Below are 15,173 nucleotides of genomic sequence, written 5' to 3' on the forward strand. Positions count from 1 at the left end.
TTTATTTATGGGTTAGGTTTTTCAAATCTTATTTACATAGCTAGCATATAGGAACTTCTGTTTGTTGAATAAACATGTTCTGATATTAAAAATTATCCTGTGGACGTGTAAAATATCTTTTCTTCCCTTTATTTGAGACATTAGGTTTGTCCGCAAAAATTCAGGAATCTTGATATAAAACCCTCTTACAAATTTGAGAATATACCCCATTTAGGATGAATAACTACCAAAGTGTACGAGATCCTTGAATTATACCTAGAATTGTTTCTTCTATAGTTTGGAGCGTGAGGTATGTAATGAGTTAGGTTAATTTTTCAAAGTACAATTACAGTTCATTCATAGTATTAACATCAATTAAGAATATCGGTTACCTATAATGATAATGCTTTCGTTTTCTTTGTTACACTTTGACCAACTTTAGAAGACCGAAGTATCGGACTGTTGTTATCAAGAAATGTCGAAATATAATATATCACGACATTTAAGCTACATGTTTTACTAAAGCGGCAACTCTCGGCCGTGAGGATATTGCAAATTTCTTATATCAGAAATTTATGATATATGTCATAAATTTATATCATAAGGTCTTACATTTAATATTCATACATTATGGAGTTATTTACTAAAGACGACTTCAATCAAATAGGTGGGATACAGAAGAAAAGAAGGCGACCCATTAAACTGTGTTCGCGTTGTAGAGAGAGGAAGAGTAAATGCGATATGAAAAAGCCGATTTGTACAAGTTGCCTAGTAAAAGGACTTGAGTCTTGTAAATATGAAGAGTCATCATCATACTCTGTGAAAATAGATAGTAATGAAGTTGACCTTCTTAAGAAAGAAAATGAACGTTTATTACTGACAATCAAACAATTGAGGGGCCAAATAAACACAGTCTATCCAAGCCCAATACCGGACAGCAGCAATGAGATTGAGGCAGATAAATACCGAATAGTTTTCTCCAAGCCCAACCGGACAATGTTTTGTGGCCCTACTTCATTTAGAATTGTCTTTCAAAATCAGTTAGTTTGGAATTACTATATGTCGATCAAAAACTCCCTCAAATCCCAGAGAAATGATTGGAAACTTAAGAATAGACCGAAACCCGTAATTTTTGATAACCTTTATTCTACATCAAATGGACTTTTAGCTGATCTTCAAAGATTTCTCCCTCAATATTCGGTTCTACTAGAATATTTATTGCAATTTTTTGATGGATTTTGGTACAAATATTTACCTATAGTTGATCGGGATGATATTTTGCAAATATTTAAAGTGCAATTCAAACAATCAGACAATGATCTGAATATAGAAATACTATCGCCGCAAAACTCAGTTGAGTTTGCAAATATTGCGGTAATAATAACTATCTTGAAATACTCAGTAAATTCAGAAGCTTGCCTGCCTGGTATGGTGTCTAATAAATTTAAGGATGAACATGATATTCTACTAAAATTTGCGACAAAGCTATTAGCTAAGGCAGACTATTTGGAAAAGGCTTCATTACCATCGCTACAAGCCGTATTCATGCTACGTATTTTTAAAAAGTTTAACTTCAAAGATGGAGATGGAGGTGACGGCAGTAATGGGAATATACTTTTTGCGATTTGTTTAGAAATGGGATTTACATTAGGCTTGAACCAAAATGTTGATACCCTTTATAATCGAGAATCAGCGAAGTACAGGACTGTTTTGAAGAATCTTTGGAAATATTTGCTATACTTTGATACCATCAATTCATTTGACCTTGGTGTACCACTACATATTTCTGATAATAATGTGAGGAAGGATTTATTAGATCTTGATGATATATTTATCAAAACCATACTCAAGAAGAGAGAAATAATGGATGTATTCTTATCCCCAAAAATGAGTCATGATGGTATTGGAAATGTAATAAATGAAATTAGAAACTTCATAAACCAAAATTTTAAAACCGTATTTGAGTTGATTAAGGACTTCGAAAATTCATCTAATTTAGAAGATTCTTATAAAATTATACATCAATTCGTTCTATCAATCTCCTTGATTGGAATGATACAGCACGGATGCTTACTATTATATAATGAATTGAGAGATAGTAGTAGTAAGTTGGGAACTCGATCTCACAATTTGGCAATGAAGTATACTATTTTAATGATAATATCAACTGTTGAACTTACGAAGAGAATATATCTATCAAGTATGGAGTTGCTTTCAATTCCCAGTACAAATCAAATTCACTTTTTTATTGCGGGAATGCAAAACCAGTGGTTTAGCAGAGCATTTCTATTTTACTTTTTTTCATTACTTACTTACGTTAAATCACTGAAAAATCAGGGAACAAGAAATATAACAGACAGTCATATTGTTTTGAGATTATCTGAACTCGCAGACCTTTATAACGACGTTGATAATATTCATGACGATGGATTTACAGAAACGAAAACCTTGGTTTCATTAAATATAATAGTAAGTCGCTACATGAATATGCGAATTTTCCTAGAAACAAATGGCGGCGAAAGAGAGCAAAAGAAACTCGTAACTAAAATTCATAATTATGGCTTGTTCATAATGAATGCATCATTATGCCATTTCAAGCAGTTGATAGCACAGGATAATGATTTTAAATCCATAGTGCGTTTCAATGAAGATAATTTGGACATAGTTTATGATTCGATACAAGATTCGTTTCCAAGTCAGTTGTATGTCACTCAGAATTTCAGTTCGGTTCCAAATTTAGATATTTTCGATGAAATCGAGCTTAATGGAACGGTTGAAAACTTCAACAAAGATATCTACGACTTTTTGCTGATATAGCTTGTATTGGTATCAGCCAGTGTTTAATAAATGAAATAAATATATGTACATAGAGTCAAGATATTAGACTTACGATATTGGTTAGATTCTTCTTCTCAACACAATTCAGAAGTAAATAGTTTAATAGAGCTATAAAATTATTAAATAACCTTATGTAGATTGCTCCAGCTATGTTCTGTCTTTCAGATAATTTGGGTGCAAATTAGAACAGACTGCGATTAATCTATAGCCTTTTCCATTTCATGGACTACGGCCTGTTACTTTTATATTACAATACAGTCAATTAAAACCTACTACCACAAAAAAATACTCCTCCTGGTTTCCCTGTTCACTTTGCTCTATATTAGTGTTATATAAAAGCCATAGGTCCAACTAAATCGTACAAAAAGTTCCAGTCACAGTAAGCCGAAACAAGCCCTAACAACAGCCATTGACACGTGAATCAACAATTCGAGTCACAGAGAAAATTGAGGATTTTTGAGATTTAGTGTCGTGGTCAATTCCGGAACACCAGCCGAGGTGAATCGGGAAAGTTAAAGGCTTGAAAACGTGATAAAATGAACAACTCGAGGGCTCTCCGGTGACCGGATATTGAATAATCCTAGCGACCAGGTGAAAAATTATTTCGTCGTACTAAGTATAAGTGAATTTCATTTTTCAGTTCTTTTCAGAATTATATAGATTTATCATAGTAAAATGGCTGTTGGTAAGAATAAGAGATTGTCCAAGGGAAAGAAAGGTTTGAAGAAGAAGGTCGTCGACCCATTCACCAAGAAAGAATGGTTTGACATTAAGGCCCCATCCACCTTCGAAAACAGAGCTGTTGGTAAGACTTTAATCAACAGATCCACTGGTTTAAAGAACGCTGCCGATGGATTAAAGGGCCGTGTTGTCGAAGTTTGTTTAGCTGATTTACAAGGATCAGAAGACCACTCTTCCAGAAAGGTCAAGTTGAGAGTAGACGAAGTTCAAGGTAAGAACTTGTTGACCAACTTCCACGGTATTGACTTCACCACTGACAAATTGAGATCTTTGGTCAGAAAATGGCAATCATTAGTCGAAGCTAACGTCACCGTTAAGACTTCCGATGATTACGTCTTGAGAATTTTCGCTATTGCCTTCACCAAGAGACAAGCCAACCAAATCAGAAAGACCACTTATGCCCAATCCTCTAAGTTGAGAGAAGTCAGAAAGAAGATGATTGAAATCATGCAAAGAGAAGTTTCTAACTGTACTTTGGCTCAATTAACCTCCAAGTTGATTCCAGAAGTCATTGGTCGTGAAATTGAAAAATCAACCCAAACCATCTTGCCATTACAAAACATCCACATTAGAAAAGTCAAATTATTAAAACAACCAAAATTCGACTTAGGTTCCTTATTAGCCTTACATGGTGAAGGTTCCACCGAAGAAAAGGGTAAGAAAGTTTCTGCCGGATTCAAAGATGTTGTTTTAGAAGCTGTTTAAATTATCTTGCATAAGGTGACCTTCGAGTCAATTATTGTATATTTAACGAAAAAAAACTTATTTTTGTTGTATGTTTAGGGTGAAATTATTCAGTTTCTTTTGGGTTATTTTTTCTAATTTTATGTCATGAAAGAAAAAAATCTTGTATATTGCTTATATTAATGCTACGTCGTTTATTATTATCTTGTAGAAGGACAGTTTATCCTATAAAAATGTGGTCGGTATCTTTGGGAATCATTAGCGATTTTGGTCGCAGCGGGAATGATCAAAAATTGAAATGATCTATTTTGCTTCCATTCATTTTTAGTTTCATATGCACTAATAACTATTAAGCCAATTATCGTACAAAGTGATGAGTGATAACCTGTTTGATGATAACGATGATGCCTGGTCGTATTCATTTCCACCTTCGACGGAATCATTGACTTTGAGCAAAAAAAATGATGACAATTCAAAATTAGATAAAGAATTGAAATCAGCCACCCAACGTGGAGATAAAGACAAGGATGTGTTTATTGATAGCGATGACTCTAGAAATCACACAATTGCACAGAATAGATCGAATATCAATGCATTGCTGAATAAATCCGCAAGCAAGAAAGGCCGATTATCACGGACTTCTTCTACATCTTCAGTTGGACGTTCAGAAGAGCCGAAAGAAGATAAAAAAGATCATGTACAGACAAACGGAAATGGATCGCATGCGTCCTCTTTGACATCGCTTTCGTTGCAATCTCCATATTTCGTGAAATCTACACCGGCTAATCCACACACTACAAAGGAGGATGCTAACTCTATTATCTCGAGGGAAGGGGCTCAGGCATCAGGCTTTTCTCTTGATTCCAATTTCAATAGCCAAAGCACACCAATCACTTCGTCTGCACGATCTAATCTTTCAAATAATGTTGCCCATGACATGGGTGAACTACCAAGTTCCTATGGTTCGCGGGACGAAAACTCAGATATTGATAAAAGTAAATCGGCCAAATTTGATAATGAAGGATCGTTAGACTCATCTTCACCAAAGATAATTGCTTATCGTAAGTCGAAAAGAACAATTAGCGAAGGAAATTTCCAGAATATATTAGATCAATCTGTAAAAGCTACTCCAAAGGAAAAGTATGATCCAAAGTTGTATGTTGAGGAGAAATTCCTGGACACGGACTATAGATTTGCTACCACTAGAAGAACTGCAGAATTTCATCAGCTATTTAGATCACTTGATTTAACCGATAGACTTCTTGACGATTTTTCGTGTGCATTGAGTAGAGAAATATTGCTTCAAGGCAGAATATATATTAGTGAAAACAATGTTTGCTTCAGCTCAAATTTATTGGGATGGGTTACAAGTTTGATTATTCCTCAAGAGGAAATTATCAGAATCGAAAAGAAAACTACCGCAGGGTTATTTCCTAACGGTATATCGATCGAAACAGCAAGTGGAAAACATAACTTTGCCAGCTTTATTTCCAGAGATGCAACTTTTGATTTCATGAAGGCTGTATGGCAAGGCACTACAGGTAGAAAAATGGAAATTATTGAAGAAAAACCCATGGAAAAACCTGGTTACTCATTAGATAGCGATGGAATTGTGTCAGTAGAAAATGAATGTCTCGACTCTCCAGCAAAATTAGAGTCATATATTTTGTCTATTGATGGGGATGAAGAAAGGCATGGTGACAACGAATACGCATCAGATCACAGCGATTCAGAAGATACCTCCGATGATGCTGTGCTGCTCAAAAAAACCAATTCTAATAAATCGAATAAAAGAAAAAAGATAGATACAGTTGATTTGAAGGTTTTAAAATTCAAACCCGATTCAAAGTATATCAATATGGGGCCGGAATTTCATCCGCCAACCAAAGTGAAGGATTATGCAAAGGAAAATAATGAAACAGAATTATGCAATGAAGTAATTAATGCGCCATTAGGTATAGTTTTTGATTTATTATTTGGCAGTTCGAATACGACATTTCATAGGAGCTTTTTAGAAAGCCACAATGCATCAGAAATTTCAGATTATGACAAATTTCACCCAAAGAAGGATGATCCAAGTAAACTTGAACGTAAAATTAGCTACAGAAGAGCGTTGGGATATTCCATTGGCCCCAAATCTACAAGGTGTGAAGTCAAAGAAACGATAGAGAATTTGAATTTTGCGGAGAACGTTGTTTTGATTTCTAGTACTGTTACGCCTGATGTTCCCCTGGGTAATTCATTTTCAGTTAAAACCAGATACTGCTTGTCATGGGGTGCAAATAATTCGACAATATTAAAGATGTCCTATAATATTAAATGGACAGGGAGCTCGTGGATTAAAAGTGTTATTGAGAAGCAAACGTTGGCGGGCCAACAAGAAGCAACTAAAGATTTAATTGAAGCTTTAAAGAAAGGAATTGATGAAAATACTTATTATGCTGAAGGCCCATCTGTTCCAAAGAATGTAGCTGAGTTTGTGGCTGAAAACAAACCTACATCTGAGATGGCTGAAGAAGCAATTACATTGAATAGAGAAGAATCTGAAAAGAAGATCACATTGTCTCTTTCAAGCAGATTTATAAAAAATAATATCGTACCTATAGTTTATTTTTTTTTCTCGTTTCTTGTTATTTTGCTGATATTGCAAATGAAAATAATTAGCGGAGTTAATGAAGCAAATGAGATTGCAAGGAGTCAACTAGTTGTAAATTCATATTTGGTATTTACCGTACAGGCATTAGCGAACGATAAGAGCATAAGTAAGGCTGGGTATAGAGAAAGGATTAAAGCAATGGAAAACGATAACAGCCCATTATGGAAATGGGTAAATGATAAATATGATACGAAATTAAATAACCTTGAAAAGATTGAATACTTGACATATCAATTGAATTCGTTATATCAGAAACAGATCGATCCCGAGAATAATGAATTTGTTGCTGCTATTGAAGAAAATCTACTAGATCTAAAGAGACTGGTAAAGGATTTTAATTATCAGGAATTGCTAAATGCTGACAATCTAAGAAACATGTTAGGAGACCTCATTTAGATTTCCACATGTTACGTTGTTCATCAGTTATATACAGTTAAAGTTAATAGTATTGAAATTTCATGATATTCATTCGAACATAAAAGGTTATTTACATAATTAATTCAGTTGTAACTTGTAGACTATATACAATATGCGATTAAGCCAGAGTTCAATCAACAAACTCTCAATTCACCATCAATATCTTGTGTTTCAGTTTTTTCGATCACGTTAACATCTTCAACGGTATGAACTATTATCTTATCATTATTTTCATTTAATTCGAAAATGAATATCCCACTTATTACACGTTCCAATTTATTATGCTCTTTAGTTAAACCTATGAGTCCAGATGTTAAATGGGACAAGGTAGTAGTAACTGAAGGTGACGACTTAATTGGTTGGCCATTCGAATTATTCACAAGCTTCTTGGTATCAAGTTTTGACCACTTATGGGATCCCAATTTTGCATCAGAAGTCGAGTGATAGTTAGAAATATTGCCACTATGTTGACCCTCCATAATTTCATTAGGAGACAAATGATCGCATCCTTCTAAACAAGTATTCCAACGGATATATATTTTAGTACTACCAGAATATACGCTTTGTATTTCTGGGCCTAAATCACCTTTAGCTGCATTGGTTTTTATCGACTGTATATGTAACTTAACTTTGGGATTGAGAACAATAGATGTAAGAATAAATTGTAATGTTTTGCAAGTAGTGTAATAGGAGACGTGGCCCTTCAATGTAGGGAAATAGGCATTGAATTCCTGGAAATGGGTAGGACAGATCCTCAAGTGAACATTGTTAGACACGATCTTTTTCGGTAATGATTTATTAAGGATATTGGGTATGAGTGCTCGTAGTTCATCTGTCATGGTTCCGAGATTCGCCTTTCTAAGCTGATCCTTGGGATTAGGCTTCAAGTCTTCGGAAGAAAGATCAGATCTGGTTGGGACCGAATCGGAGAATTTGAAATTATCAAGATTCTTCACATTATTTGGGCTTAGTATGGTCCGATTGTAAAAAAGTGGTGGTGCAATCAAGGATGGTACTGGAGATTCTAATTTAATGTTGCGGAGGCTAGACACATACTGTTTCTTACATGAACTATATTTCAAACGTGAATGCCGCAATAGTACCTTAGAACCTCTACGATAGATCATTGAAATTAATTATGTAGTTTGAATCTGGTTATATCTTACAAATCTAAATCCTTATGTTATAAGGTGAATATTCCATAGTAGCACACGTGATTTTGCTACAAAGCTGAAAAATATTGGAAGAGACTATGTACTAAGAATGCATTTACAAAATGTATGATAGAACGTTTTTATTACTTTTACTCGTATACTTTTCTATATATCTGCATGGATGTCAAATACCATACAATAAGTGAATTTTAAAGTGCCTGCTCAAAACGGAGGATAACTAGAATTAAATTCATTCAATTATTTTTCTTCCTTGACATCTAATGGAGTTAAACGTAAGTAAGGCTTGATTATTCTGAATTTTGGGAATAAAGTCTTAGCGTCTTCATTAGAAATAGTTGGGTGGACAATAACATCATCACCTGGAACCCAGTTAATTGGGGTAGTGACCTTGTATTTGTCACCAGTTTGTAAAGAATCAACAACTCTTAAGACTTCAGCGGTGTTTCTACCAGTAGAGGCTGGGTAAGCTAAGATTAATCTAATCTTCTTAGCTGGGTCGATAACGAAGACGGATCTGATGGTGAATTGGAGACCTTTGTCGTCAACGTTAGTAGCATCTTGGTAGTCAATCATATCGTATAAGTGAGCAACCTTTCTTTCTGAGTCAGCAATGATTGGGAAGGTTAACTTGGAACCAGTAACTTCATCAATATCCTTGATCCAAGCCTTGTGGGATTCAGTACCATTAGCAGATAAACCAATTAATTTAACGTTTCTCTTGGTGAATTCTGGTTCTAACTTAGCGAAAGCACCCAATTCGGTGGTACAGACTGGGGTGAAGTCATCTGGATGGGAGAATAAAACAGCCCATGAGTCACCAATGAAATCGTGGAAGGAAATCTTACCGTTGGAGGTTTCAGCTTCGAAGTTTGGCGCAGTAGACCCTAATCTTAAGGTTGTGTGTTCTTGGGAAGCCATTTTTATTAATTGTAATTAATTCTAATCAATTGATTAATTTAAATTCTAATTTTGACTACTTCAGCCTAATTAATGGCAAATACACCCAGCTTTATATATGGCTTGATCGAAGCTGAAAAATCACCACTTCGCACGTGCCATGGTTCTACAGTACTCCGTGTATTGAACTAGAGCAAATAACGATAAAACATGTGATCTTGATAACAAGTATCGTCCTGTCTCGAACAAAGACATATGTGGGCGTATGTAGCCGAAGCCATAACTAGTGTGGTGCTTATTTGGATATACGCAAATACGAATTAGAATTACCAAATAAAATTATGCAGAAAATTTGTGTAGTAGTCTCAATTACAGGTATGTAGGAAATATATAGGGATTTTGCAACTTCTAATTATTGGAAATCTCATCTTTTGAAACTAAATCATCATGTTCTATGTCTTCAGCATCTAAATCAACGCCAAAATCATCCAAGGTTTCGCCTAGATCGTTCATCCATTCGGACCTCGTCATGTTGTTTCTGGGGTCGAGACGTCTTCTTAAGCTAGGCATATCCTGAAGCTCGGAGTCAGATATATCAAAATCATCGTCCACTGGAGCCATTGGTTCCTGGTGGCCCCCGTCAGGAGGCCATGGTAAGCCCAATTGGTCATCTTCCATGAATTCGTTTTTTTGGAAATGGTAGCCGTTTTCTCTGGGACCACCCCATGGGAGTAGCCACATCCATGGGTAGTCACATGCATTAATCATATTCGACAGCACGCCTAAGTCATAGGGGAAAACGATATCATCAGATGTGAAATCCTTAGGGACTATGTTGTTCTCATTTGAATTGTCATTATTAGAATTCTCATCCACCTCGTAGTATCTGGTTGTCCTGTTCCAGGATACTAAATGAGGCATTTCTTTTCCATGCAACTTGAAGTAGTTTTTACGTATTTGCAACCACAACCTTTCGGTATGGAACTGGGATCCTATTCTCTCCATTTCCCATACTTCTATCTGCGTCATTCCTCTGAACAACAAGTTGATCATACAACGAACGAATAAAATAATGATGGAAACAAATACAAAAAATGTAACTGGAAGTAAAAATATCACCGCACACATTTCCTTCTTGTCTATTAAGTAGGACGGTAACTTACTACTATCATAATAATGAAGTACTTGTTTACCCAATTGGAAAAGAACATAGGTCATACCCACTATCAAAAAGAATACAAACCGTAAGAAATGTGGAAGGTTATTGTGCCCCACGCAATTATACGTCCATGGACAATGATGATCCATTTTCAACACACATTTATTGCAAGTTTTGCAATGATGTGACCTCTCTGGCTTATAATTTTGGCATTTCTTACACCATCTTCTCCATTCTCCAGCTTTAGGTGTAAAGTTTTTAGGCGGGGATCCTGGGTCAACAACAATAGCTAAATAGTATGATAACCATACAATACAAACGTATACCTCGTATAGGATCTGCTCGGTACGTGATAAGTTGGTTCTGAATACAAAGTAGTGGGAACCATATGCAACCATAGCTATAAGCACACATGGTATCTATAGATAGTTAGTAATTTGCGTTAGCAGATGTTAAAGTTTCAAATTTTCAGTCCTTTTTTTTTTCACACTATCAAATACATACAACCACACCAATAATCGGCCACTTCAATTGAACTGCCATATTGTATTGTCAGCGTTTATCGTATACTAATCGTTGATCAATAAATCTATATGAAAAATGAATTATGACACAAAACAGCCAATATGTCTTTGATTCTGAGTGCGGTGGCGATTAAGAAATATGTCTATGTTAATACTATAGCTGTATCAATCTTAAAATATATAAGCTTAGAACCATCGATCATATACAATGGTATGTTCATAGGATAAAATGATGATAGAGTAATTCAGAATTATTATACTAACATTTCAATAGACTTCTATCGGTACAGGTTACGATTTATCAAATAGTGTTTTTTCACCAGGTACGTAGATTTTAAAGGGGAACCGTTCATTAATAAGGAGCCATTGTTATAATATGAATCCTATACTAACTCGAATATTTAGATGGAAGAAATTTTCAAGTAGAATATGCCATGAAAGCTGTTGAAAATGGTGGTACATCTATCGGAATTAAATGTAAAGATGGTATAGTATTAGCGGTTGAAAAGATCATAAATTCCAAATTGTTGGTTCCAGGAAAGAATAAGAGAATCCAGACAATTGATAGACATATTGGTGTTGCATATTCAGGACTTTTGCCTGATGGACGTCATTTTGTAAATAGAGGTAGGGATGAAGCACAAAATTTCAAGAACATATACAAGACTCCAATTTCTGTTCCACACTTGATGGATCGTTTGGGAATCTATATCCAGAATTACACTTGTTACAACTCCGTTAGACCATTCGGAATTGTGTCTATTGTTGGGGGTGTTGACGAGAACGGACCACATTTATATATGATTGAACCAAGTGGGACATGCTGGGGTTACACGGGTGCTGCCACCGGTAAGGGGAGACAAACTGCCAAGTCCGAGCTAGAAAAATTGAACTTCGAAGAGTTGACAGTTAAGGAAGCTGTGAAAGTTGCTGCCAAAATTATCCACCAAGCTCACGAAGATAACAAAGACAAAGATTATGAATTAGAAATTTCATGGTGTTCAAAAGAGGAGACCTCATGCAGACATGAATCTGTTCCTGATGCGTTATTACAAGAAGCCATCAAGTTAGCTCAAGAAGAGGATGAAGAAGAAGAAGATGATGATGAAGAAGACGCAGAAATGGAAAGCTAGATGTTTTTGTATTGAACAAGCTCACCATAAAGTAAATTTTATATTACGCTCAATAGTTATATAGTCCATCGGTACTAATATAATAATTAGATTACGATTTGCTAGGCTATTTGCCTTGAATTGAAACCAACCTCTAACATGTACCAATTTTTTTTTTAGTGTTTACGCGCATTGTTTGAAATCTAAACATATAAAACGTCTATAAAACAAGTAGACATTATTTGCACAATCTTGATTTAGGTTTAGGTGCTTGGACTATAGATTTAGGATATGTCATCAGAATTTGAGGGCTCTAATCTGTCATACGTTTCAGATGGAAGTGATCTGTCTGTAGTAGTGGCCCTATCTCAAAACATAAATAATGATCTGAATAGTGGTTTCGAACATGATGATAGAAACGACATTGATGCAGATTCGACAAGGTCATCTAGTCCATTCTTATCGAATCCCGAATTGCTGTATAAGGAAAAGTTCTCTCCGGTAGCCAGTTCATTCGACGACGAGGAAGATATATCACGTCGAGTACAAGATATGGATACAAGCATTGCAAGCCTTAGAGAAACATTGGGCGATCTTAATGTAGGCGACAAGGACAAAAACAACCAATCGATAATTGTGGATGAAAGCTTTCACAATTCGACTATGGATACAACTCGCTATAATGAAACACAAGCACAATTTGACCGTGATTTAGATTTCGATCAAAATTCAAATGACGGCAAGACAGAAAGCCCTAGACATAAAAAGGCTATATCGCCTTGGAAACAGCTTCGGTCAACGTCTACGGCCGCTCCTGGACATATGGGAGAAATACCCAAATTGCATTTCAATCAATCTAATTTTTTTAACAACGACACTAAGCAATCACTTACCCATGACACCACTGCAGTTGCCAAAATCAATGAGCTAAATAAACAAGTCACAGGATATAGAATTCAGATAAAACTATTTAAACAGTTTTTGCAACATTTAATTGATAAAACTCGCTACAGTAATACAGATAATGTATTTGACATTAGCGAGTTAAACCATTTCCAGAATAATCTTAACGGACTATCACCACTGAGATCTACAGGAATACGGTCAGGAAGTATAAACACTAATGCAGAGATTGAAGACAATTTGTCTCAAAATTACGATGAATTACTCAAGTTGAATGAAGATCTTTATTTAAACTTAGAAGATTTTCAAAATCAATTGCACGATAAAGAAGTGCAACTAAATAATGCAAACGTATATATGAACGACTGTTCGAGAATTATAAATGAAATTTTAGAATTGCTTATCAATGATCCTTCCACTGATGACCCGTCAAGACAAGCTTTAGTTAAGTGTTTAGATGGTGCTGCAAGTGATGCAAAGCTTTCAAAATCACTAGAAACAAAACTTTATGTTGTTCGGTTGGAGCTTCGAAAGAAAATGGAACGTAAGGATCACAGCTATCCTTCACCACCCCCTTCAAATCCTGAAAAAGAACAAATTGAACTATCAGGATATATAACAATTATTCAAGGGCTTATAGCATCATTAGACAAGGTGCAAAAGGAATTTTTGGCTCATAAACAAGACACATCAAAAATCCAAGAAGACTTAAAAAAAGAGGTTGAGAGTACACAAACAATAAGAGCAAATTACGAATCATTGTACAATAAGTTCAATCAACTATGCGCGAGTTTAGAAAGATCTAGATCAGATGATGCTGACAGTGAAATGCAGAAGCTTAGAATAGAAAATCAGAAATTAAGAACCATAAACAACACCGTTGACAACAAATTCAATGAGTATCAGAAAGTTATTGATAAATTGCAACTGGAAGTAAACGACTTACAAAAGCACTATAGCAATAGTTCAATAGGCGAAACTAGTGAATGGCTAAAATCTTCTAACGATGGGTTCCATCATAATGACTTATTGCTATCACATAAAGAGGTAAACCAACTTCAAGAACAATTGAACAATCTTACTGAACGTTATAGAAAATTACAAGATGATTCTTCAAATACGATATCTACATTGACTAATCAATTGAATAACAAGAAACAGGAGAGTTTATCGTTGGGTGCAAATCAAAGAATTACCGACCAACTAAAGAACGATTTAGAATTAGCAGTAGAAAAGCAACGTGTCTTGAAAGCGGAAAAGATCAGATTGTCTTATAGTCTTGAATCTCTTGCAAAGGACAAGGTATCTTTACAGACCACTATCAGAAGTTTGACTGAAAAGATTACCTCACTAACAGTAGAAGCGCCCCACTACAAGAAAGATGAAATGAACGAGGGCCTCAAAAAATTGAACGTGTTAGAATATCAATTAAGTGAATTGCTTCTGCGTGATGTTCATGAGTTTCAAAAATTTCTAAAATCTTTCATCAAGATAGCAGATGATTCTTCTTTAAAAGAACCTAAGAGGAAAATTGATACTTTAGCAAAGAAGATTTCCCAGGAGAGAAACTCCGACCGTACTGATGAGATGACCCTGTGGGATATTTCAGAATTGAACACGATCCGTGAGTACCATAAGTCAGTGTTCGACTACTTTGCCAGAGCAGTAGATATTATCGTTAACGATCATGTCAAACTTTTATTGAAAGAAGGTGAAAATACTTCGCAAACTAACGAATATGTTAATAAATTGCACAAAAGAATAGATGAATTAAACAATGTGAATGACAATTTGACAAGACAACTAGATTCTTATTACACAGATGATAGCCACAACGATACTACTCAAAATACAAGTATTACATCAACGGGATCGAAAATGAGGATAACTGAGTTAACTAATAGGTGGAAAGCCGAAAGAGAAGCAAGAGTATATGAGAATCAAGAAGCTAAGAAAAGATTAAAGGAGTTAGATAGAGAAAATGCTAGGTTAAGACAGGAACTTGATCAAGTGTCCTAGGTTTTATGTACTAATATATCTGTATAATAGAATTACACAAAATCATAATTTTCAGCATCAAAAATTTTT

General features: G+C 35.2%; 8 protein-coding genes across 8 annotated transcripts; 5 read left to right on the top strand and 3 right to left on the bottom strand. All coding sequences in view use genetic code 12, as the record gives it.

Moving 5' to 3' along the window:
• Window positions 1–609: 609 nt before the first annotated feature.
• DEHA2F09592g (DEHA2F09592p) lies at window positions 610–2,796 on the top strand (the record flags this gene model as incomplete). The annotated part of the gene is made up of 1 exon (XM_460778.1): window positions 610–2,796. One exon carries the CDS (start codon window positions 610–612, stop codon window positions 2,794–2,796), a length of 2,187 nt encoding a protein of 728 aa, XP_460778.2.
• Window positions 2,797–3,492: 696 nt separating this feature from the next.
• On the top strand, window positions 3,493–4,263 carry DEHA2F09614g (40S ribosomal protein S1; the record flags this gene model as incomplete). Its single annotated transcript, XM_460779.1, has 1 exon — window positions 3,493–4,263. One exon carries the CDS (start codon window positions 3,493–3,495, stop codon window positions 4,261–4,263), a length of 771 nt encoding a protein of 256 aa, XP_460779.1.
• Window positions 4,264–4,615: 352 nt separating this feature from the next.
• DEHA2F09636g (DEHA2F09636p) lies at window positions 4,616–7,294 on the top strand (the record flags this gene model as incomplete). Its single annotated transcript, XM_460780.1, has 1 exon — window positions 4,616–7,294. One exon carries the CDS (start codon window positions 4,616–4,618, stop codon window positions 7,292–7,294), a length of 2,679 nt encoding a protein of 892 aa, XP_460780.2.
• Window positions 7,295–7,449: 155 nt separating this feature from the next.
• DEHA2F09658g (DEHA2F09658p) lies at window positions 7,450–8,442 on the bottom strand (the record flags this gene model as incomplete). The annotated part of the gene is made up of 1 exon (XM_460781.1): window positions 7,450–8,442. One exon carries the CDS (start codon window positions 8,440–8,442, stop codon window positions 7,450–7,452), a length of 993 nt encoding a protein of 330 aa, XP_460781.1.
• Window positions 8,443–8,727: 285 nt separating this feature from the next.
• Window positions 8,728–9,408, bottom strand: DEHA2F09680g (DEHA2F09680p; the record flags this gene model as incomplete). Its single annotated transcript, XM_460782.1, has 1 exon — window positions 8,728–9,408. One exon carries the CDS (start codon window positions 9,406–9,408, stop codon window positions 8,728–8,730), a length of 681 nt encoding a protein of 226 aa, XP_460782.1.
• A 387-nt stretch (window positions 9,409–9,795) lies between these two features.
• On the bottom strand, window positions 9,796–10,944 carry DEHA2F09702g (DEHA2F09702p; the record flags this gene model as incomplete). Its single annotated transcript, XM_002770737.1, has 1 exon — window positions 9,796–10,944. The coding sequence occupies one exon, from the start codon at window positions 10,942–10,944 to the stop codon at window positions 9,796–9,798; it is 1,149 nt and encodes a 382-aa protein (XP_002770783.1).
• Window positions 10,945–11,278: 334 nt separating this feature from the next.
• On the top strand, window positions 11,279–12,203 carry DEHA2F09724g (DEHA2F09724p; the record flags this gene model as incomplete). Its single annotated transcript, XM_460784.2, has 3 exons — window positions 11,279–11,281; window positions 11,345–11,393; window positions 11,476–12,203. 3 exons carry the CDS (start codon window positions 11,279–11,281, stop codon window positions 12,201–12,203), a joined length of 780 nt encoding a protein of 259 aa, XP_460784.2.
• Window positions 12,204–12,473: 270 nt separating this feature from the next.
• DEHA2F09746g (DEHA2F09746p) lies at window positions 12,474–15,104 on the top strand (the record flags this gene model as incomplete). The annotated part of the gene is made up of 1 exon (XM_460785.1): window positions 12,474–15,104. One exon carries the CDS (start codon window positions 12,474–12,476, stop codon window positions 15,102–15,104), a length of 2,631 nt encoding a protein of 876 aa, XP_460785.2.
• Window positions 15,105–15,173: the final 69 nt, after the last annotated feature.

Source organism: Debaryomyces hansenii (genome assembly GCF_000006445.2).
Source record: "Debaryomyces hansenii CBS767 chromosome F complete sequence".
Taxonomy (NCBI): Eukaryota; Fungi; Ascomycota; class Pichiomycetes; order Serinales; family Debaryomycetaceae; genus Debaryomyces; species Debaryomyces hansenii.